Source organism: Panthera uncia (genome assembly GCF_023721935.1).
Source record: "Panthera uncia isolate 11264 chromosome D3 unlocalized genomic scaffold, Puncia_PCG_1.0 HiC_scaffold_8, whole genome shotgun sequence".
NCBI classification, from domain to species: domain Eukaryota; kingdom Metazoa; phylum Chordata; class Mammalia; order Carnivora; family Felidae; genus Panthera; species Panthera uncia.
Genome location: NW_026057586.1, coordinates 27,158,187 through 27,183,383, shown reverse-complemented (window position 1 = coordinate 27,183,383; position 25,197 = coordinate 27,158,187). Strand labels below are relative to the sequence as shown.

At 44.8% G+C, this 25,197-nt stretch overlaps 1 protein-coding gene across 1 annotated transcript in view; it reads right to left on the bottom strand.

The window, feature by feature from the left end:
* LOXHD1 (lipoxygenase homology PLAT domains 1) overlaps nucleotides 1–25,197 on the bottom strand; it is a 163,209-nt gene that overhangs the window by 93,932 nt on the left and 44,080 nt on the right. Inside the window, exons 7-12 of the mRNA XM_049620144.1 lie at nucleotides 15,783–15,906; nucleotides 13,009–13,259; nucleotides 4,225–4,360; nucleotides 3,504–3,664; nucleotides 2,435–2,521; nucleotides 1,906–2,041 (exon numbers count right to left, since the gene is read on the bottom strand). Of these exons, the coding sequence (XP_049476101.1) occupies nucleotides 1,906–2,041; nucleotides 2,435–2,521; nucleotides 3,504–3,664; nucleotides 4,225–4,360; nucleotides 13,009–13,259; nucleotides 15,783–15,906 (895 nt within the window). The remainder of the gene's footprint in view (nucleotides 1–1,905; nucleotides 2,042–2,434; nucleotides 2,522–3,503; nucleotides 3,665–4,224; nucleotides 4,361–13,008; nucleotides 13,260–15,782; nucleotides 15,907–25,197) is intronic.

Below are 25,197 nucleotides of genomic sequence, written 5' to 3'. Positions count from 1 at the left end.
GACGGGGAAGCCAGGCTTCAGTCAGGGTAAGGAGGAGGTGGAGGGAAAGAACATCCGGGGCATTCTAAGTAGAAAAACCTCACTGAAATGACAATCTCTCAGTATTTTCAAGTTTTAACCAAACAAAAAATGGTTTCATCCATAAAGCTAGGGGAGAGGGACAAGTATAGACAATGGCAACAAGAATTTGGGGGCTTGAGAGCCCCTGGAAAGGTGATTAATGCCTTAGCACAGTGTTTCCTCACCAGCAGCAGGGCCACCACTTAGAAATCTGTGAGACAAACAGGTCCTGGGTCCCATCCCAGGCCTCCTGAATCAGAAACCCTGCAGGTGAGGGCCTGCACGCTGTGTTTTCAAAAGCCTTCTGGGTGATAATGCACAGGGAAGTCTGAGAAGCCCTGACTTACCAGACCAGAGAGAACTGATCAGAGCTCTCACTTGTGCAATTTGAGAGGCAACCAGCAAAAAGGCTCAGGAATGACAGCAGCAGGGTCACTTCAGAAACAGGGAGTGAGGATCTAAAGTCGTGAGAATTGGTTAGAAAGACTGAGGAAGGGGTTAGTCCTAAGACCCCAGCCCCACTGGTTCCTCTCGGGCTCAATTCTGGTGCACAAAGGGGCCAGATCCAATAAGAGCAGGTTTATTTCTGCCTTGATGGGCTACATGTTATATAGTAAGTCTCAATTTGGGGCATAATGCTGTTATTGACCATGTCCATAGGGACATGATTGCCTTGTTACCACAGAAAACATTACTGAACGTGAAAAGACAGAGTGTAGACCCTGAACCAGGAGGTGGGAGACCTTGCTCTAGGTCTGACTCTCTGACTGTATGATCAGGGCAAGAACGCCTCACTTTCCTGAACTGCACCAGGCTATTTTAAAGGCCTTGAACCCAAATATTCTATGGTCACATTTTTATTTAAAAATTAAGAAGAACCATAAAGTAGATGATACATAATTGCAAGCACTGCCTAATTAGACTAACAGGGTGCTTTTGTAGTTGATATTCGCTATGTGGGGTTTCTAAGTTTTTGAGTATTTACCTCTATTTAAATCATTCAACAAACATATACAGAGCTTCTATTAGATGTACAAATGTCTGAGAAGTGACACTATCCAAATATTTAGAAGGGTTACTGCAACTATGAGTGACATTGTTTTCCATATATTCTTAACTCCGTAATTTTGCAATATTGCTATACTATTAAAAACTTAAGGACTACCACAGTGATAGTAAATAGATTAATCATCTTAAGTGCCAATTCTGATCAATTGCTAATGTCTGCTTGGGGAGCTATATCGAGAGCGCTGAAACTCATTTCAGACTCAATGGGAGAGAATGCTGTGATCACTCAGTAATGTCTGCCAGGGGCAAAGGCAGGACATGTGCTGTGTCTCTGTCTATTCTGCTACTAGAACCTAGAGGTAAAATGATCTCCCTTAGCCCCTTTCAATGTGGAACCTGGGCCCCAGATTAAAAGCTTAGTCCCTCTCTTACTGGCCTTAAATAGAAATAGAGGACTCATCAGGGGTAGCCAATCACCAGATACAGCCTTCCTTTTGGGGGAGCGTTTCATGAATAATTTGAAGAAGATGTTTTCTTTAATGTCAGGAAGGCTGTGGAGAAACATTGCTCAGTGCAGAGTCTTCTCATCCCCTCATAGCCCACCTGAAGACCCATAAATGTCACCTCGCTCCCCCACACCCACCATCGTAGAGCGCTGGTACCATGCCGTAGAGATGACTCCTTCAAGCCAGTCTTAAGGCCGAGAACTAAGTTCACCCGGCATTTGGAGGGGGCCTGATGAGGTACAGCAGACGAGACTACCACCTCATGGGCCAGCTCCCTGTTGACATACCGAGGAGGAGTTCCGCTGCCTCCCCCAGGATAGTGGTTACTCACTGGCCATTATCCTCCGCACCGTTGGGCCCTCTGCGGTCATTTCCCTCACGATCTCATTGTCATCCTCGTTGGCATCCAGCCAGCGATTGCAGTTGAAGTTATACTTGTCCTTGGTCAGGGTATTCATCAGGGTCATCTGGAATGAAGTCCTGGGTGAGCAAGGGGGTGTCCCAGAGATACACCATGCCCTGGGGGCCCCATTCTGCTATTGCATCTAAGGGAGGCCACAGCCATCCTGTCAAGAGGATTTTGTGGAAAGCAGAGTGCCAGATTAACACTTGTCCCTCTTGGTCCCTGGAGACCCACGCTTGCCCAGCAGCCAGGTGACTGGGGAACAATGCAAGTCTCCTAAACACCTGTGCATTTCCTTAGTCTGCTTTGGGGGTCCTCTCCCCTCAGGAAGTCCCCGTGTGTCCAAACTCAAGACCCACACTTACCCACCCCCACTCCCAACAGACTTATGTGACAGGGTTATTAGAAAGAGTTCCTCTCCCAACCACCTCCCAAGCCCCAAGATGGCACATCTCACCCTCTCTAAATGCCAGCCAGAACCAGGGCTCCTTCTGTCATGCCATGCCCGAATCTTGTAAAACCTGCCAAGATCTGGGAGCTCAATCTATGGGGTGAAATAACAAGCCTTGGGTGGACATAATCAAGTGAAATGTGTTTATCCTCACAGCTTACCCCCTCCCTGGAGGGTACCCACCCTGGGCCACTTCTTCAGCAGTGAGGATGGCTTTGCTTCAAGCCACCCTCACAGACTTTGTCCTCTCGTGACCTTGCGACCAGGGGCACGTGAGGGCAAGATAGCCGTGTAGCGCCGGGATTCAGTCTGCCCTGGTGAAATCGAACAAAAATAACTGACCCACAGTAGGATCCAGAATAAAGAAAATCTTGCAAGCAGTAAACTCCCAGTAACAAAACCCATATGGCAACCCTGTAAATTAGCACAGGCCCACAGCCCCAGAACTCTGCTGGGCACTGAAACAGACACAAAGATCAATACAGCAGTCACGCCCTTTCCCAAAGGGGCTGGCAGTCTAGCCTGGAGACAAATACATGAAGAGCAATGAACTGAGTGCATAACAGAAGCACCAGCGGGTGCTCTGGGAAGACAGCTGAAAATTACAAATCATTCTCACCTAAAGGTCAGAGCACACTTCTGTTGGCAAAATAAGCCTTGCTCCGGTTTAATATGCACCAGAAATTTAGCGTTAAACTTACAATTTACCTTAAATTTGCTCCTTTCTAATTCATTCCAGATGGGGTGGTTTGACGCTGCGGGCTCAGGGTCTCTGTTCTACTATGATTCCCCAGGATTCTAGGCTCCCCAAGAGCATTTCATACCTGCTTCTGTCCCCCAGGTTTGGTTCTGGAGTGTTTGATTCAGGTGAAGGGCCAGATCCAAAGTGCACACCATTCAATCAATACTTTGCCTATAAATCACTCTGGCACCCCTTGCAAGGAGCTGAACTTCTCATTGCACCCTTTTGTCCTCAAACTGGATTCAATCTGGCTTAGAAAACCATCCCCATGACAAACACATCTTATGTCCCTTCCTCCTTTATCCCTCCCAGCCCATTACACTTCCTTCCTACCCTAAATTTCTCGATTATGCCTGGTTTGAACCACTTGTTATTGGGATTCAGGAGAATCTCATCCGTCCGCCCCTTCTGCCCATAAATCTGGATGAAGATTGGAGAGTTGGTACCAGCTTTCTTCAAGTCGGTCGTCCAGACCCACAAGGACCAGGGGAACTCTGCAGAGACAGGTCAAGAAAAGAGATTTTCGTGTTACCAGTGGGGAAGGCGAGCAAATCCAAGGAGCTCAGGAATGAAGCACAGACCATGCACAAGTGTGGCCCACTCTCAGAAACCCACTCTAACAGGTGCCAGTACTAGGAACCCAAGGATTCCCTGCTATTTGAAAGAGGGTACCTCAATGTTCCTTTTAACGTGGAAATCTACTAGTATGTTTTAAGTAGGGAGAAGAGTTGACACCCTGCACCTCTGTATATTTAGAGTGCACTGTGTTAAACCGTTCAGTTTAACATCTAGCCCCTCACAGCAGCAGCTTATGCAGTTTGGGGTCACAGGGGTACTAGGCCTTGGTGCCGGGTATGTAACTCTATGCCGGGCACACAGCCTGTATCTTGGAGAACCGAGCTCTGCGGGGCCCATTCCCTTCCTTTCTAGAGGAGACCTGAGAAGCAGAAGTGGACTCCTTCGAGGTGAAGCTCTTGCCCAGGGGTCTGACATCCTGGCCTCTGTTGGCCCTGTCTGCAAGGCCACCAGCCTCTGATGCAGCCCCTGCACCTACTTTTTAGCCTCTTCTTCCTGAGAGACACCATCTCGTAGAGCTGCCTCTCGATCAGCCCGTCCACCTTCTTCTCGTCCAGCCAGTTGCCGCAAGGGAAGGTCTGCTGGATGCCGGTGAAGGGGCACAGAATCACCACCTGGGAGGGCAGATGAGTCTCCTGCAGCAGGTCCCCAGGCTGGGACCCTTACAAAGTTTGACAGCCTCTTCATATTATGGGTCGTCTACATCAGGTTCCTCAAGGAATGGCACTTCTCTTACTGTTCTCTGCCTCATTAAATCTTCGACCAAGAAATACCCCCCCCCCCACAAGAGGTCTTCCCAAGTAGGTATTATCCGTCCTCCAATTTACCAGCCCAAATCCCGAATCCTCCCCTATATATAACACGCTCTTTGAACCCCGTGTTTCTTCATGCGCTTCATAAAACCTCAGACCAAACCAAATGAGCTAGAATACAACATTAATTCCCTACATTTGTCTTGTAGGGAAAAGGTCAATCACATAGAGAGCAATGTGTATCTGGAATTTAATACAAAAACAAACTGCTCTCTTCGGGGCTTGAGCCTCATTAAACCTTTCCTATGCTTTCTCTGATCACATTCTGAACTCATGAGTTTAGAACTCAGAAGTGTATCCAGCCTAGGCCACTCACATTAGAGATGTCCAAAGGAATGTTCTTGTGACACTACAAGATTTTCTATCAACCAAGAAATTTTGACTATTCACATTGCTAGATTCTCTGCTTTATCTTCTTTTTAACTTGAAAGCTAATTTGACTCTAGAGCTGATCAAGCATTTTGACAAACTACTGTCTTACTGGGTGTTTGTTGTCAGTTGTTTATGGTTATTACCATTGACTATAGTTTCCTTGGATTGAATTATTATACTTAGATATACCCAGATATCTCTGAGAATTCAACTAATACTGTATGACTGTCATAGCCATATGAAACCTTGCCTTATAACCAAGGGGAAGGAAGATAAAAGATTAGGGTCGGGGAGGGGAGTGTGTACACCCTCAATCTCCCAGAGAAACTCTCCTTCCTAGAGATAAATGATGTCTCAGAGCCTCAGGCAGTAGCCTCCTCAAACACTTTAGTCCTGTGACACAAATGTGTTAGCAATTCATAGAGTCTACCCCAACATGCATTCAACATATGGGAAAGCTGAGGTCCAGAAAAGGGAATGAAGTGCCCAAGTTTGGAGTTAGTTGGTGTCAGTACCAGAAGCATAAATGCTCTTGACTCCTATTAGTTAGGGGCCTTTTACACCCATCAGCGAGAATTTCAGGATTCCTATTAAGGCTGAGGTCCCCTGGGACCCATTACTGCACGCCATCTTTTATGCTGAAGAGTCTATGCAACCATGCATTCAGAAGTGGACCTACCTGTACACAAAGATGGAGGGCACCCACAGAGGGTGGTCTAGGGGCACAGAAAGTAATAATCACCAACAATTATTTAACAACCTTTCTTTCTTCCCTCTGAACAAATCCTGCAATTACTTCCTCTTAGTTTACTCCTGAATTACTCTCTAGTTTTTACATGTGTATTCATCTTGTTTGATCAATAGGAGGAGCAAACTCCTAAAAGGCTGAGGTTGTATGTTCTCACCCCTTATGGCTCCCCCAAAGATGGCTCTAAGCATACAATAAGTGCTTAAAAATTCTTGTTAAAAGTTCTACTTCTGGAATAGGTAGTCCAACAAACAAGGTAGTCTGAAAAGCCTCTCACCACTGCAAAATACCCACAGGCCATATAAATAACAGGAAATATCATTTTATATACATTGTTGAGCTGACAAGAAGTTACAGAAAGGCCATAAGAGCCAGCAAAATTCAGAGTAAGCAGAAGCCAAGAGAATGGGTATATGTGAAGGCTAAAGTTGGTGCTGCACCAAAAGCGAAAAGACAATACCAGACACTCAGAGATCAGGAAATCAACAGCCAATTGGAAGCAGGAGGCTAGCCCTTGGGCTTTGCAAACTGGAGGATATGAACTACAAATCCTGAATAAGCAGAAACACTTGAAGGAGCTGCTCCCTCAGAAAAAAGGTAGAGAGGGGAACATCTGCAAAGGGATCCTATCTTCTCTGCCTTTGCTCCAGACAGATAATAATAATCTTCCCTGAGAATTAGTTACCATAAGCCTGGTCCCAGGCAGAATAAGTAGTAATACACAGACACCTAGATGTGTCGGGACACCTAGATGTGTCAAAGAGAAGCACCAGCATGCCAAAGACAAAAAGAAGATAAGAGCATCAGGACAGAAAAGAGAGCTGACAGCAATTAGACTAACAGAAGCCAGAAAATGCCTGGGGGAGGGGAGGGGCAAAATAGCTCAATCTAGAATTCTGTACTCCAGAATTATCTTTCAAGAATGAGGATGAAATAAAAACATTTCCCAAATGAACAAAAACAGAGCCCACCACCAACAGACCCTAACCAAAGGAACTTCTAAAGTGTGAACTTCAGGAAGAAGAAAATGGACACCAGAAATAAGGTCTCTGATGCAAGAAGGGATGGCAAGCAAACAAACTGGCAAGCATGTAGGTAAATCTAAACAGTGATTCTACACAACTGTATCTCACGTGTGGATTTGAAAATAATTTAAAATAAGCTAAAACACTAAGTGAGAATAGCATGAGGCCCAGATGCAGGGTTATTACCATTAGAGATTTTCAAGGTCCTTGCCAAAAAGAAAGTAGAGATGGTAACTGAATTTTGGGTTTGCCACAAACCAGAAATAGAATATAATTTCTAATTTAGTATCAAGGGAAAAAAACAACCAATCCAAAAGAAACAAAAACTATAAAAGTAGAAAAACCAACATGCCAGAAAGTACAATAAATATAAGTGGACTAAGTTTGCCAGTTAAAAGACAGATGGTGTCAGACTGGATTATGGTAAAGATTTAGTTAATTCACCAAGAGGCTATAGTAACTCCACACTTAATAACATAGCCTCACACTATATAGAGCAAAAACTGTTAGCTCTACCATAAGAAATTGAAATATCTAACACTCATGTGAGAAATTTCAACACATCTTTCTTAGTAATTAATAGATCAAATAAAATGCTAGTAAGGAAATAGATAATTCAAATAATAAAAGTATTAATAAACTGAATTTAATATATAAACTCAAAATCTTAAATTCAACTCTAGGAACAAATGCGCAAATTGAACATGCATTGTAAAATAAATTTCAAATCTCCTTAAATGGCATCATACAGACTATGTTTGCTGGTTGAAATGATATTAAATTAGAAATAAATAACAAAACACAACAAAAGAACATGTATTTAAAACCTAAAAATCACACCTCAAAATAGCTAATGGGTCACAGAAAAATTTTAAGTAGAACAATAACTAAGCATAAAGCAAAAATAAAAAAGCATAAAGGAAAAAGCTGACAAATTGCCTTTCATCAATATTGAAAGTTTCTGCTCTTCAGAAAACATTGTCCTGAAAATGAAAAGGAGGGGCACCTGGGTGGCTCAGTCAGTTAAGCATCCAACTCTTGATCTCAGCTCAGTTCATGATCTCACAATTTGTGAGATGGAGCCCCACATGGGGCTCTGCACTGACAGTGTGGAGCCTGCTTGGGATTCTCTCCCTCTCTCTCTGCCCCTCCCTTGCTCGCTCGCTCTTGCTCTCTCAAAATAAATAAATATACTTAAAAAAAAAAAAGAAAATGAAAAGGTAAGTCACACTTTGGGAGATTATATTTAATACACCACAAACATATAGAGATATATCTGACAAAATACTTCTATCAAGAATATATGAATAGCTCTTATAAATTAGTAATGAAAAGACAAAAAAAATTTAGATAGTCAAAAGATACTTCACAAAAGATATACAAATGACCAATAACCACATGAAAATAATGTTCAACGTAAGTGGTAATCAGAGGCATGTAAATTAAAATCACAATCAAGGGGCGCCTGGGTGGCGCAGTCGGTTGAGCGTCCGACTTCAGCCAGGTCACGATCTCGCGGTCCGTGAGTTCGAGCCCCGCGTCAGGCTCTGGGCTGACGGCTCGGAGCCTGGAGCCTGTTTCCGATTCTGTGTCTCCCTCTCTCTCTGCCCCTCCCCCGTTCATGCTCTGCCTCTCTCTGTCCCAAAAATAAATAAAAAACGTTGGAAAAAATAAAATAAAATAAAATAAAATAAAATAAAATAAAATAAAATCACAATCAAATACCATGATATGCCCATTATAATAGCTAATAAATAAAAGATTGACAATATCAAGCGATAGTGAATTCTCATACATCAGATGGGCATACAAAACAGTATAGCCACTTGAAACCAGCTTGGGAGATCTTTAAAAAGATATGTGTATATCTACCATAGGATCCAGATATTCCACTTTTAGGTATTTACCCAAAAAAATTAAAAACATGCTCATACAAAGACTTGTACATGATTTTTCATAGCAGCTCTGCTCATAATAGCAGACAAAGAACAAAAACTGGAAGTGACCCAAATGTACACAAACAGTTGAATGGATGAATGAACTTGTAAACCCTAACAATGAAATAATACTTAGTGATAAAAATAATAAATTACTAATATGCAACACAACACAGATAAATATCAAAAATATTATACTGAGTAAAAGAAGTCACACACACACGTGCGCATACACACACACAGGAGTGCACGCTGCATGATTCCACTTATATTAAATGCTAAGAAAGACAATTCTAATCTTTAGTGACTGAAATCATGTTAGTGTTTCGAGCCATATAGACTGATGGGGGTGGGTGGAGCACAAGAAACAGGTTGCAGTGATGGAAATTTCTGTGTATCGGTTCTGGTAATAGTTACATGGTACATGAATTTGTCAAAACTCATAGAACTGCACAGTATAATTCTATGTCAATTATACCTCAACAAAGTTGATTTTTAAATGAAGCAATAAAATTAAACTGAATGGTAATAAAAATATTCCATAGTGTAATGTGTGGGGTGCAGCTAGGGCACTACTCTGAGGCAAAGTTATAGTATCAAATGCTTATATGAGAAAACAAGTCGGCTAAAAATTAATGAGCTAAGAATCCAACTTAAGAATTTAGAAAAATAAATGGGGCCCCTGGGTGGCTCAGTCGGTTGAGAGTCCAACTTCAGCTCATCAGGTCATGATCTCACAGTTCGTGAGTTCGAGCCCTTCATCGGGCACTCTGCTGTTGGCACAGAGCCCACTATAGATCCTCTGTCTCCCTCTCTCTCTGCACCTCCCCGCTCACATGCTCTTTCTCAAAAATAAACATTAAAAAAAAAAGAATTTAGAAAAATAGCAACAACAGAAACCCAGAGAAATTAAGAGAACAGAAACCGACAAGATGGAAATAGAGATAAAATGGACTATAAACAAAGCTAAATGTTGATTATTTAAAACGACTAAACACACTTTTTGTGAGAATGCTATTTTTAAAAAGCAAGAAGGCATGAACAAATGATGTTAGAAATAAAAAGGGGATCATAATTATAGATGCAGCAGAAGTTAAAAAGATAAGGGAATGCTGTATAAGACTAACATTGTAAGTGCCAATACATTTGATACCTATAAACATACAAATTCCAAGAAAAATACAGCTCATTAAAACATTCGAGAAGATGGGGCGCCTGGGTGGCTCAGTCGTTTGAGCGTCTGACTTGAGCTCAGGTCATGATCTCACGGCTCATGAGTTTGAGCCCCGCGTCGGGCTCTGTGCTGACAGCTCAGAGCCTGGAGCCTGCTTCGGATTCTGTGTCTCCCTCTCTCTCTGCCCCTAACCCATTTGCATTCTGTCTCTGTCTCTCTCAAAAATAAATAAACATTTAAAAAAATTAAAAATAAATAAATAAAACATTCGAGAAGAAATAGAAAGCCTAAATAATTCTATAACCAGCAAAACAAACACAACAACTTTTTAAATCAGTAATTTCTCTCTCTCTTTCTCTCTCTCTCTCTCTCTCTCTCACACACACACACACACACACACACACAATTTTGTAAGAGACTGCAACCAAACTTTGAGGGACAGATCACTGCAATTTTATACACCCTCTTTCAGGAAAGACAGTATTTCTCATTCCATGCCAGGATCAAACCTGCCAAGGACTATAGGAGAAAGGAAAATAAGGGCCATGCCCTTCATAAACATATACACAAAAATTCTATATAAAATGCTGGAAAACCAATTCCAGAAGCATGTAAAATTAAAACCTTTTATGACCAAGTTTGTCTTAAAGAAATTCGGAGTTGGTCTGCCACTAGAAAATGCAGTCCTAATTCACCAAATTGACAAGTAAAAGAGAAAAGCTTCATGACTAGAGCATTAAATGCAGAAAAAGCATTACATAAAATTCAACAATAAATAATAAAAACTTTGAACAATACAGAAATAGATTTCCTAATCTAATCTAAGACTATCTACCAAACCCCTCAAAAATCATAATTACCTCAATAGAAAATTAGAAGCAGTTCCTGTAAAATCAAAACCAAAACAAAGATGTCTACTATTAACCCTACTGTTCAGCACTGTACTGCTCATGTGGTCAAATACAAAAAAAAAAAAAAAATTAAATATAAGCTTTGGAAGGAAAGAAACCAAACTGTCACCATTCACAAACAACAAAGTTTCTATAAAGAAACTTCTCCCAAAATCTGTAGACAAATTATAATTAATTAAAGTTTAGTAAGATGGCTATTTGTAAGCTCAATGCACAAAAGTACTTCTATTTCTACAGAGTATTTCTATTTCTTCTATTTTAAACAAATAGTTTAAAAATATAATTTTAAATTGATATCATTTATAATAGGAACAAAAATTATAAGCCCTCTATGAATATATCTAACAAAGACACGCAAGATCTTTATCAAGAAAGATATAAAACTATAGAAAAACACTAGGTCTCCTGGGTGGCTCTGTCGGTTAAGCATCCAACTCTTGATTTCGGCTCAGGTCATGATCTCATAGTTGGTGAGATCAAGCCCCTTGTTGGGCTCTACACTGATAGCAGGGAGCCTGCTTGGGATTCTCTCTCTCCCTCTCTCTCTGCCCCTCTCCGGCTCACACACACATGTGCTTTCTCTCTCACTCTCTCTCAAAATAAATAAACTTTTAAAGTAAGGGGAAAAAAGGGGAAATATTAAAGAAGACCTAAATATTAAAGAAGACCGAAATTTTAAGAGGTACATAATGTTCATACATATAAAAAGTACTTAGTAAAGACATCAATTCTTCCAAATGGATCTACATATCCAATTGAATTCTGTTGAACATAATTCTTCATGGAACTTGGCAAGAAAATTCTAAAATTTCTATGGAAGGGTTAAGAGCCATGAATATCAATACAATCCTAAGGAAGATGAATACGATGAGTCAATTTGTCCTAGAAGATACCAAGACTTACATAAAGATATGAAATGATGAGAGTGAGTATTGTATCAGTGTCGGAAAAAATTAAATCAATAAATGGAACAGACAAAAAAGCTCAGAGGCAAAACCATACATTTGGGGAATTTGATGAGACTAAATTGCCTTTTTAGAACAGTTGAGAAAGAATTACTATTTAGTAAATCAGTGATTCTGAAACTTCCTTAATGATAAGAATTATCTGAATATCCCAATTACCTGGAAATTCTGACTCAGTAAACTTGCATTGTAGTCAAGGAATCTATATTTTTAAAAGAATTACAGGGTTTTTTAAATTGTTTTTAATTTGTATTTATTATTTTGAGAGAGAGAGAGAGAGAGAGAGAGAGAGAGAGAGCGTGAACAGGGGAGGGGCAGAGAGAGGGAGCCACAGAATCCGAAGCAGGCTCCAGGGTCTGAGCTGTCAGCACAGAGCCCAACAGTGGACCATGATATCATGACCTGAGCCAAAGTCAGATACTTAACCGACTGAGCCACCCAGGTGCCCCTGGATAAAGCATTTCTAAATTAAATCTTCCCTTGCTCAAAGAACATTGTAGGCAAGCTACGAAAAGATACTTGAACATATACTATCAACCAACTGGATGTTTGTACAAAGATGTATAAGAATGTCATGGCAACATTGTTTATATTAGCAAATATCAAGAAATACAACCCCAAAATGTCTGTAAATTAAAGAACAAATAAATGGTGACTGATTATGCAATGCAATGAATGTGAAATTGATGAACTACAGTTTCTGTTACCAATTCAGATGAATGTCTAAAGCACAGTGTTGAATGAAAACTGCTGCATACAAATAATATATACATAGGTAACAATTCATAATAGTGTATGCTCTTTGGGGAAAAGAAAATTTTATGATTGGGCAAGGGCACAGTGGAGTTTCAAAAGTATTGGAAAAGTATTTCTTAAGTAGGGTGGTAGACAAAATGTATATTTGTTTTCTTATCATTATCTATAGTTTACTTTCATTGAGTATATGCTTTAAAGCAGAAGTATTCCACAATGCAAACATATATTCAAAAATACTTGCTGATTGACAGATTTATAAGGTGAAGTGAAACACTACACCAAGAATCAGGATAGTTTGTAACTATCAACTACTACCTCTGGATAAGCTATCCTGCAGTCTGGCCCTTGGATACGTGCACAGTGCAGCCCTCATTCCTGATCATAAGCAGAACAAGATGGACGGGCATGTTACCAATCCAATTGCCCAATGAAAGGGATTGCCCATGTGCTCTGTAGCTGGTCCAACACAAGCAGGAAGCAGGAAGCAGGTCAGAGTTTGTATTTTCAAGTTAAAGAAGAGAGGGGTTGAATCAGGAAAGGGCCGTCCCTGGGCATCCCTTACCTTCTCACAGTACCAGCCTCTGTTGACGCCTACATTGCCGTGTCCGATGGAGACCCGGCTCAGGGGGCTAAGGAGGACAGCCAACTCGATGTGGAAGATGTCTGTGCGGCCACGGTCAAACACACCGCCTTCCAAGAAGATTTTCCCACTGTTCTTATTCCCTCTGGCCCCATACATAACCAAGTAGATTTTGGATTTGGTCCCGGCACCCCGGACATCCCCAGTGAAGACGGTGACAATATATGAAATAGCTGGTGTGGAAGCAACAGGGAAGGAGAGAGTTAGTGCCAGCTGATTACAAAATCCCACCCAAGTCTCCCCTCCCTGGCTACCGCCTCCCTAGGCCCTCCCTCTTCCACACGTCTTCATTCCCCCCTCGTCCTCCTTCCCCAGATGACATCCAGTGCCCCTCTCCGCTTTGTGCTCTTTTTTCAGTTTGTGTGTCAATGTATCTGAGTTTAGGAATAAACTGCAGGTATTACCCTAAGAAGCTGCCAGCCCTGATTACAAGAAACTAACAGAGAGAAGGAGGAATTTGAGTTGGCTAAGAATAGTACTTGTTATTAATGTTAATTACCATGTGCATATTATTAATAGCTGCCGGATGAATTCTGTTATGTCTGATTTAATTATAATAGTCAACTCCATTAATGGAGATTTATATTCGGGGCTAGCTGATTCATTTTGCTTGCTCTTTTGCTCATAACTTAAAAAGATAACTTTTAATAGAGGGCACTAATGTCTGAGCCTGACGTGCTGGGTTGAGGAAAGAGTGAGGGAAGGAGAGCACATTGTGGTCAGGCCATTTGAGGTTTTGGTCAGTCGGGAGGTGAGACGAGGACATGAAGTTCTGGGCAAGAGCCAGCAAAGGGAGATTAAGCTGTGACATGGGACTGAGTAAGAGAAAACACCAAAGACCAGCATCTGGACAGGAAACTCTGCTAAGGTCTGGCCTCCCTCCATTTTGCTCTGGAGTCTAAGGCAATAACGTACAGGCACACACCCCTCCACCCCACCCCCTGCCTCACCCCTAGCCCCGGACCCAGGGAAATGAAAATCCTGAAAGTCTTTTGGAGCTAGCCACATGCAGCTACGGGATGCGTGATTCATTGAAACGTTTACACCTTCCTTTGTTCAACAAACGCTGAGTGCTTACTACATGCAAGGCCTCAGGGAGACTAGAAGATGAACAAATGGTGTCTCCAGCTCTGTTTCTCCAAAACACACCCAGTACATAATCCCATGGCCCAGGCTACCAGTAATTCCCAGCCTTTGACAGACATTTCTCCTTCTCCTCTACCACTGGAGGTCAGTAAGAGTGATATGGTTAAAGGGGTCAGAGCAGACCCATTCTGGGATCTGGTTTTGTTGTTGTTTTGTTTTGTTTTGTTTTGTTTTGTTTTGTTTTGTTTTGTTTTGTTTTAAGTAGGCTTCATGCCCAGTGCAGAGCCCAACACCGGGCTTGAACTCACGACTCTGAGATTAAGACCCGAGCTGAGATCAAGAGTCCGATGCTTAACCAACTGAGCCACCCAGGCGCCCCTCCTATGTTTCTGAGTAAATAATATGCAAGCTTCAGTTACAAATAACGTGCAAGGCTGGAAAGTGCTGGAGCAAAGGAACGTGTGATTTCCTAACTGATAGCAGTCAAGGTCTGCCCAAGTGTCTGGTGCAAAGGAAGGGAGGGAGTGCCTGTCTACAGGAAGGAGGGAGGGCTCAGAGGGAGTGACAGGGAGCAGGAATTTGAGGAGTGTAGAGAAGAGAAATGGCATTACAGGCTGAGGAGAAAGATATTCTAAAGATAAAGTGAGAGAAAGAGTAAGGCCAGCAGCTCAGGGCGGGGTGGGGGAAGCCACGAATGAGGAGAGGGCCAGGCGAGGGGAGAGAAGCTCCCTCCCCCACCCCCCAGCAGAAGCAGAAGACAAGTGGATGAGGCAGAAGGAGGCAGAAGGAGGGTAAAGGGGGTGTAGGTTCAGGAAAGAGCAAAAGGTGTGCTGATGAGGTGGAGCGAGACAGGTGAGCATCTGGAAGTGACACAAGATGCTGGAAGATTCAGCTGACACATATGTTGCAGCCAAACCATGAAGCAGTTTGCATACTGTGCCCCAGGACTTGGACCTCTTCTCTGTGCAGTGCTAAGCAACAGGATGCTGTGCAGCAGAGCACGTTCTCAGATGGGCACATTCACGACACTGATGTTCCGGAACATCCACAAACTCCCGTGCTGGGAGGTGCGGGTTTTCTGTGGAATCCGCACAGGGTGGAGACTAAGGTGGCAGCCCGAATCCGGATCTGTCACTTGCCAGCTGCGTGACCTTGGACAGGTCTCTCAATGCCTATGTGACTCAGTTTGCTCCTCTGTGAAATGGAAATGATAACAGTTTCTATATTACGGGGTCCTTGTGAGGGTTAAAGGGGACAAAACGGGTCAAGTGCCTAGGGGGCCTGGCATACAGTAAGCACGCAATAGTAAGAGGAGCTAAGAGTAAATCCACACCCTCATCCACTGCGAACAGGAGTTCACATCCCAGCTTCACCTAGTGGCTAATCTCTTCTGCCCTGAAAGTTAGTATCTGCTCAGGAGCACCTCCCCCGCCTCCTCTGGCATCAGCAGAGCCTCGGGCTCCAGCACAAAGGGACGGAACACTTTCAAGAGCAGGAGGAGTGGCTGGCTCCTGCTGGATCACAGGCCTCCAGGCCCACCAAGGAGAACACCGAACCTCAGGCAGAAAGTGAAATACCAGCCAATCGTGCTTCCCCTTTCTCAGTTCTACCTGTGGTCTCAGCTCCGCCCACTAAGATATCCCTTTGGATTTTGCCGTCATCTTCATCCAAGGCCAGCCAGCGGTTAAGAGGGAAGTCATATTTTCTCTTGTTCCCAAAATCTTCAATGACAATCTGGGAAGGAGAAGCGAGGGTGGGGACGGCAAGGGTCACTAACAGCGCACCTGGTGATCGAATACCTCCATCACTTGAATGCACTCTAAGAACACACTCTCACCTTCTTTGTGGCCCAGGGAAAGCTTAGCACAAGCACATGCCTTTTGCAAAGCACTGAGAGGCATATGGGGACGACTGGCAAGTACCTCCTACTTGAATGACTGAGCCACTATTCCCTCCTCTGCTGCAGATCATTTTCACAACTAAGTGCAGGAAATTTGGCAGGATGTGCCCTGTGAGACCCGGGTGTGAAGCCTGGATTTACAGACTGCAACGAGAGCATCACCTTCCCCACCTGCTGAAGCCTGGGACCCTACCCTCGGTGAGAAGCCGAGTCCACGCAAGGAGAATTACAAGCCCCAAATGAGGCACACAGAATCCCAGGGTCTGGTGATCAGGTCAGAAAACATCAGCCACTGATAGCAAGGATAATGGAAGTGGCCGTCTACAAAGCCTCCCACAGGGCACTCACATGTGGGCCAGGCTGGCGAGGCTGAGATAAGAATGTCTTTCAGAGTTTACCAAGGAGCTGAAAGGCCCTTTCAAGCGTGCCAGGAGCCCAACTGAAAACCCACTCTAAGATAAGCAGACTCATCAATAACTAGAATCTCTCCCCCAGTTGTAGCCCTGTGCAGGCAGAAGCATCTGGAGACAGGGTGAGTTGGAAAGTGAAAGTGTCTGCCCAGGTGTTCCCAAGATTGCCCAAGGGCGGCGGGGGGTGGGGGGGGGTGGCGATTTCAATGAAAGACTCCCTTCCTAAGATCAAAATGTCTGCAGTGTGGAAACAGGGCACACACTGGGCTGCCTGAAGCCATCTCACCCTATTCTAATCCCGTTTTCAAAAAAAGAACTTTCTGGGCTAAGAGCTGTTTTCCTAAGGATACCACCCACTAGGGAAAAGCCAGTGGCCTGAACCAGTGACTGGAAGCCACTGTCCTCCCAGCCTTCTCTCCTCAGATATATCCAGCATTCAGGCTTTGGGTTATAAATCAGTCCCTTGTGAGTTTGGTTGGTGTGAGTCACCCTTCAGAGCCTGCTGATTTGATGGAGTGTCTGTACTTTTAAAGCTGAGCACCTGGAGGCCACTGTGGCACAGGCCAGAGAGGGCTCTGCTGTCAAAGTCCAGCCTCTCACAACATTTCTATCTGCACATTTCTCGGTGGTTTTCATCTCCGTGTTAGGGGGAGACTGGGGAGTCAATGACAAAGGTCTGAGGCTTCAGCCTGCCTCCTAACCCCCTTCACTCTGGCTCCCACAAAGTTGGAAAAGCAGAGTGAAGGAAAACAGGACTTCGTTTATCAGAGAAGCTATCAAGCCTACTAATAAACCTTGGCATACAGATTCACCATCTCTGTCTTTCAGTGTTCACAGACTAGCGTACCAGCCACGGTTTCAAGAGCGAGAACACCACCCTCACAGCTCATCATCAATACCACCCTCACAGTTGTCATCAATAAAGGGCCCCCTACTGGCCTGGTGTCTGATGGAAATTCCTCACCTGAGAAGTTTAGCTAATCTGAGAAATAGAACGTGTATCATTAACTACCTCTACAAGACAAAACTAGCTGAGCCACGAAGGAAAGAGACAATATTTGAATACATTTTTGGAAAAATTAGATTTTCCAAAATACTAAATACAAAGAAGGGCCAAGAGAGATGATGAGAGGTTAAATACTGGTGCAGAAAGTATCAGAGTCCATGAACAGGTCTTAAACTTTTCTAGGGGTGCCTGGGTGAAGCGTCCGACTTCAGCTCCGGTCATGATCTTGCGTGGCTCATGAGTCCGAGCCCTGCGTCAGGCTCTGTGCCAACAGCTCAGCTCGGAGCTGGGAGACTGCTTGGGATTCTCTGTCTCCCTCTCTCTCTTCCCTCCCTTGCTTTGTCTCTCTCTCTCTCTCAAAAATAAACATTAAAAAAATTATAAAAAATTAAAAAAAACCTTTTCTAGATGCATATTAAAATATGTAAACAATTATTCATCAAAACTTTTGGCCCCAAGGTCTACAAGATGAGGCTGGAGGAAGCTGGCTCCCGGGGAGCAGGGTATCTGGGAGCACATCTGGTAGCAGACGGTGATCCTTCAGTGGGCAGGAGCAGAGAAGGGGAGGCAGGGAGGGAAATGACCACATGCCGACTGCCGTATGTAAAGACTGTACAGGGGTGTGGGGGGTGGGGAGCGGGTTCTCTCAGAGGCGTCCTGGCCTCTGCTGGCTGGGTTGTGGCTCACTCATGACCCCTGATGCTTAGACAGTCATAACCAAGAGCCCCTTCCGAGGGAGGAGTGAGCGGCTCTCCCACTTCCATTTACAAGTTGCCCACACACCTCTGGGATTTCATGGAGTTCCTTTCAAGAATCCAGGACATGTCAGGAATGGTTTTCGCTAAGAGAATGAAATGGTGGTGTTCCCTCCAGACCACTGTTACCCAGATTCTGTTGTTGTGGCAGCGACCGCTGTAAAATAGGACTGGGGAAATAGAAACGCCCCTCACCATGACTGATAGAAGCACATTCTTGGAGGCAGGAAAGGGGAGAGAGAGAGAGACAGACACTGTGTGTGTGAGAGACAGACAGACAGTCAGAAGCAATGACCTAATAAAAAGCAAGAACCATTATCTCCTGGAGGAATACTCTCCATGGGCAGAAAGCCCCCAGGCAGCGCTGGCCTTCTGAGAGGCAAGAGGGCAAGGAGGGGTCACGAGCCGCCTGGGAGACGAGGCCGCAGCCAGAGAAGGCCTGTCCACGGTGGAACCCACTGTCTTCAGCAGCCGCAAGGACATAGCAGAGTCATAAGATCGGACCAGCCAATGGTAAAAGTAGCTTATTCTTCTACCCCAAAGAAGAGGAGGAAAAGATGGAGCTGCCCAAGCAGGGGTCATTTCTTCCCTATTCTTCCCGATGGTTTAGAGATACACTCAGATGATCCAGGGCCTTGGGGCCTTCATTTCCGCCCCGCCCTGCAAGGTAAACGTGCCCGTGTGAGCACATGGCATGGGTCCTGGAGTCACTAGATTTTAGATCGATGGGGAGTGTCACGTATGATTCATGACAGCTCTCCCTGCTCTACACTGAAAAAAATGTGCACCAATTTTATATAACCTATTAGAACAGAGGCCTGTTCTGGGCAGAAGTGAAACCCACACACACAGCAATTTGAGGAGGATGAAGGGTCCCCTCCCTCACACTCATGCACCAAGGTGCCCGAGATGTGCACAATCTGAGTGGTCCACACAGCGTACCCACTATGTACCAGGCATGAGGGCAGGCAAAGAATGTAAAACAAGCCTCTGCTTTCAAGGGGTTTTCAATCTTTCCTTTAAAAATGCATAAATGGGGACACCTGGGCAGCTCAGTCGGTTAAGCATCCGAGTCTTGATTTCAGTTCAGGTCATGATCTCATGGTTCATGAGATCGAGCCCCAAGTCGGGTTCAGCACTGACAGCATGGAGTCTGCTTGGGATTCTCTCTCTCCCTCTCTCTCTTCCCCACCCTTGCTTGCGCTTGTGCCCTCTTTCTCAAAATAAAGACTAAAAACGCATATATGTTATCCAGTAAAAGTAACCTGTGACCCATAGGCAGCCATCATCACATTTCAAGAACCACTGGAGAACTGTGGCTTCCTTCCAGAGTTCTAAGATCAAAGGGCAAAGACCAGGTAAGTTCTGACACAGGAGAAAAAAGGAGGAAGACTTTCGGAGTTTATGAACCCACTAAAATAAATCTCAGCATCTAGCTTGTGGAAAAGCAAATGAATGTTCCTTGGGGGAAACTGAGGCCCACCAAGGGAAGGTGAGATCTTCTCCCTGTCAAGAGGCTATCCTTCCCCATATGGTCCAGGTCTCAGCCACCACACTGAAAAACTATAAAACGATGTCCCATAATATAAATAAGTGTAAATGGCAGCATTTGAATGGTGACAGCCTAGGATTCTCTCCACCCTCTGCACTCCCTCTCTTCTGAGCCCACCCACACACCCCCCACCACCTCAGGCTACTGCTCAGTGAAGGCCTCTGATGGCTTATTATGATCAGGGCCTGCAGTGGTCCTGCCCGCACCTTCCTCCCTAACATGACTTCCCACTTCTCAGTCCTCTGAGCCCTGTGCTCTGGCCCAGATCCACTCAGTATCCCTGCCTCGCCCTCTGGCTCCTCCTCATCTGACCACAGGAGTCCTCCTCCCTGCCCCTCCTGGCAAACCCCTACCCATCTTCATGGCCCAGCTCCAGGGCACCCCTGCTGCCCAGTGAGACGCAGCTCACCCCCACCACCTTGGTGTGTTCCTTACTCAAGACTTTTATCTCATCCTGCTTGGCATTAAAGTCATGGTAATTCTGATTTCTACTCTTCAAGCCAGGAAATCTGATCTGATCGACATTACTTTACTTGTGGGACTCTCATGACAGAATGTTCACTGAAAGCTGGACTCTCCCAGAAATTTAGGGGTATATGGGTATAGTAAGTATAATTATTTAGGGACTTGTCTTATTCTTTCAAGAAGAGTGATGCTTGGGGCACCTGGGCAGCTCAGTGGGTTAAGCGCCTGACCTCAGCTCAGGTCACTGATCTTGCAGTTTGTGGGTTCGAGCCCCACATTGGGCTCTGCGCTGACAGCCTGGAACCTGCTTCAGATTCTGTCTCCCTCTCTCTCTGCTCCTCCCCTGCTTGTGCTGCCTCTCTCAAAAACAATAAAGCAAAAAGAGAAGAATGATGTTTATCACAACAGCTGCCGTTGGTAGCCACACAAATGTTTGTTGACTGTTGAGTTTTATCTGGTAACAGAAGGACACACTGAGCTTCCTGATGTCCCTAAGATCAGCTCCATGAGCCTTGGTCTCCTCCTCCTCCTGGAGCCTGTGGTGCGGGCTGCCGTTATACCACCTACAGCATGCAGCGGGTGATCGATCTCCCGACCTGGACGGGCTAACACGTGACGCAGGGGAGGGAGTCCAGACCTGGAGTGCGGAGGACCAGGGTAAGTGCCAGGCTGGCCACTGAAGAGCTGCAAGGCCTTGGGCAAGTCTCTTTACTGCAGCAGATGGACCAAGGACAAGGCCCATTGGAGTGTGACGTGCCATTTTGTGATTGTTGCTCTTCTGAAGCGCTATGACCATCTGAGCTGATCACAGTTGTGGACTAACCCCACGTGAGGGCCCAAGCCATGGGTCGCGAAGCAAGAGCCGGGGGAGAGGAGGATGCCAGCCCCCTATGCTCCAGGAGAGGGTGCAACACAGGGGACAGGGGGTGTTGGTCACCCCAGGGGCCATACCCCTGGGCTGAGAAGCATATGTGGGCAATTGACTAGAAGGGAGACCACCTGTGAAGTGGATAATTATATTGGCTTTTAGGTTTATCCACCAAGCCCCTGAACGTAAATACCCAAGGAGCAATTGTCCTGTGAAGTCCAAGGCAACCAGCCTGGCAACTCTGAGGAAGAAGGGCACTTTCTGTGCAAGTGTCAAATCTGGAAACTCGGGCAGTTCAGCAGCCCCTTTAACTGGTGTCCCTGGGGAGCTGAGGGCCAGCGGATCAGTCCTTGGTCCTTGTAAACTGTGGAGGGGCAGCACATGGCCAGAGGTGGGGAGGCAGAACACTAGAGCTGGCTGTCCCCAGTATGGTGACACAGTGCTTTCCCCCATCCTCTGGCTTCGGGCTTGCACCCGCCCTGCCTGAGATCTAAACCCCTCCTCCCTCTCTTCCTCAGGAAAGTATCAAGTAAATCCAGGCATACTGACCTGTGAAGCGCTTAAATTGGTTTCATGTCTTATCCCCAGGAAGCCTTTTGGTTTGGCTTAAGTTACAGGAATAGGCTGTCAGGAGTCTGTCAGAAGACCGTGAACCTTTGAGGACACCCACCTTAGCACTGGGGGGGACGGGTGGAGGCCTGCCTTACCAGACCCTGAACTCACCCTGCACACAATACGGCTGCACAGAGAACAACAACCAATCTAATCCTGAAAGGAGCCAAGTGCTTGGCCTTCTGGTTGAAAATAGTGCCTGATTAGCACATAAGAGGAGAAAAAGAAAGGAAGGAAGCAGGGAGACAAGGAGGGAGGGAAGGTGGGAACATCATTCCAAAGAACCAGAAGAAGGGGAGAACTCTGCAAACGGCCTCACGCTGGATACAGTACAAGAACTGAGGGGAACACACACGCTTAATGGAATACAAGAAGACTGGTCTTTATGAAATAGGACTAAACATATTTAAGACAGCAGTGGCCGCGTTGAAAAGGCAAAAGATGATAGTAAAAGGGAACCAGACTAAAGAAGGAAAAATATCAAGGAAACTATAGAGCAGCAAATCTGTCAAGGCTCTCACAATTCTGCAAGCCCTGTACCCAACTCCTCAGAATTTACCGTAAGAAGTAATCCTAGATGTGCATAAATATAAGCTATAAGAATGTTTGTGACAGCACTCTTTATAGTATCAATAATTTTGAGGAAAAGAATGTTCAACAAAAGAAGACTGATTCAATAAGTCATGTTATATCTGTGCATTGAAATACTCTAGGACTAGGGGTGCCTGGGTGGCTCAGTCGGTTGAGCGTCCGACTTCGGCTCAGGTCACGATCTCACGGTCCGTGAGTTCGAGCCCCGCGTCGGGCTCTGTGCTGACAGCTCAGAGCCTGGAGCCTGCTTCGGATTCTGTGTCTCCCTCTCTCTGCCCCTCCCCCGCTCATGCTCTGTCTCTCTCTCTCTCTCTGTCAAAAATAAAAATTTTAAAAAAAGGAATACTCTAGGACTCATTAACAAATTGCACTGTAAAACCCTCATGTCACTCTATTTAAATAACGTGGGGACATATGCACGTTCTATTTCAAAGTGGAGACACCGCAGCTTGTAAAAATGATACATGTATATTAATTCATAGAAAAATAGCTGGAGGGGACCTGCATCAAAACACGAACACTGGTCATCTCTGGGTGGCGAAATCGTGGTGGTTTAGGTTTACCTTATTTTTTGTTTATTTCTATTTCCTAACCTTTTACAATGAACATGTAAATGTTCCTAACCTTTTACAACAAACATGTAAATTCTGAGAAACACTCAGAATTAGAATGGAATGCACACTGGTAGGAGAAGGAAGGGACTGGACAGCACGGCATGGGGGAGCCAATCCAGGACAGGGTGAGGGAATGTGACACGTTCTCCTGGAGTGCAAAGAACAGAAAGTGGAAGGAACAAGAGAGAAGCTGAGAGCTTTGGAAAACAGAGAATGGAGAGCCCGTAAATGGTTAATTGTTACTCCTGAAGAAGAGACCAGAACAGATGCCATCCAAGCCAGAATCTGGCATATAACAGGCGATTCTCTTTTCTGAGCTACAAATAAATAAATTGTGAATAAATAAATATCCTTTGCATAAAAGTAAAGACTAATCGTGTCCCTGAAAAATAAAAAACAAAAGCAAAAGAAAGGAAGGAATGAAGGAATGAAAGGAAGGAGGGAGGGAAGGAGGATGGGGGCGTAAATGAACTAACAGAGCCCCCCAATTTAGATTATTATAAATATAAAGAAAAAAAAATTCTGCAAGCATCCCAGCTAGAAAAACAAAATAGAACAGATTATCCTGAAAGAAACAAAATTCTCCTTGGCCTCAATATCAAATTTCAGAAGGCAATGGAACGAGATCTACAACACCTTAAAGGAAAAAAAGAAAAAAGAAAAAAATGTTTTCACTCTGCTAAGCTGCCCCTTCCTTTTGCAAAGGGGCCTGTTCTGGCACGAAAACCCACTTCCTTCATGAGGTTTCTGAGAGCACAGAAGTGGGGTGAGTGGGCCCATGTGACCAAGAAGGAACCTGACCTCAGGAGAGGGCAGTTGGAAAACCTGTCAAGGCCACACCCAGGCCCTGGGGTGCACCTTGCAGCTCTTTGCACTAACCCTGGGTTTTCACTCAGATGGTTCTTCTTCCCCGGATGAGGGAACTGGGCTTCGAGGTACCTGCTCTGTGCCTCATCCCGGCTGAGGTCACAAACCGCACCTGCCTCCTCTCCCTCCTCCAACCTGGAGACACACCCCGGCCTCTCATTGGCTATTCTCGTTCTGGATCCCTGCCCCATTTCTTCTCCAATCCAAGCAGCATTTAGCCTCCTAGAACCCTGTTCGGCACCAGGCTGGCTGCTCTTACGGCCAAACAAACCCCTTCCTTTCCAAAGGAACCTTGGCCATTCCTCACTTCACCAATTCATGCCCCATCCCACGCCAAGAGCTGGGGAGAGGCCCTCAAGGAACTTCCAGGCTAGTTACGGAGAGGAGTGTGGCAGACATGAAAGGATGCTCTCAGCCCTTTCCTGATCACCTTCTTCTTATAAAGGCTGGAAAGCCAGCCATTTGTCCCAGTTTCCACTGTAGCTAGGTTGGTCACACAACTCATTTCTGGCCAATGAAATGTAGACAAAAGGCCTAAGGAGGACACTGCATCTCTCAAAATAAAGAAAGGTTTGCCAGGAAAAAAAAAGTGGTTTTCCCCTTGGGTCTTCCCTTTTCTTCCTGTCTGGAACACACTTAAGATGCCTAGAGGCTCAGCAGCCATCATGTGATCGTGAGGCAACAAGGTAGAGGATGAAAGCCACAGTGCCCAGGATGGTGACACAGCAAGAAAGCAGGTGTCCTAGAAAGCAGCTGCCACATCTGGATTTTGTGTGGATGAGAAGTCTTCTGATAACTGCAGGTCAACCACTACTGACATTAGAAGGTAAATGAAGTTAAGCAATAACAAAACCTCACCTATCAGACAGCCTCATTCTCCATTGTCAAATTGTCTCAAATTGGAAGGGTTTCTGTTTTAAGCGCTAAGAGCTTTTTCAAAATATTTTTCAAAACTATGTTATACAATAACCTTTCCCTATCATTCTGGAATGAGCTGAAATATACTGATAGCCTCATGAAGGGAAGTATCTGCAAAGAGCTGATAGCCCATTTTCTAAGTGACCTCAGACTTCTATGGATTTTTCATTATTTTTTGGCTTTTTCTATCTTCTCTGAGTCCCCATTACAGTTTTCAACAGGCCTACCTAATACAAGGACTCTTTCCCTCTCTAATCTTCTACTTTAGGTTTAAAATTGCAGGCAAGAGTTTGCTAGAAGGGACTGTAAGTGAGCACTAGGCTATGAGAGAGAGTCTGAGGGGGTCTCTCCTTCAAAATCAGGACAGGGCAAGATAAAGCCAGGGGCATGAGCTCTCCTCACGAGCTCTGAACCTACTGTTTTAGCTTCCCAGAAGCCTTTTTGCTTTCTTCTTGATTCTTACCTTG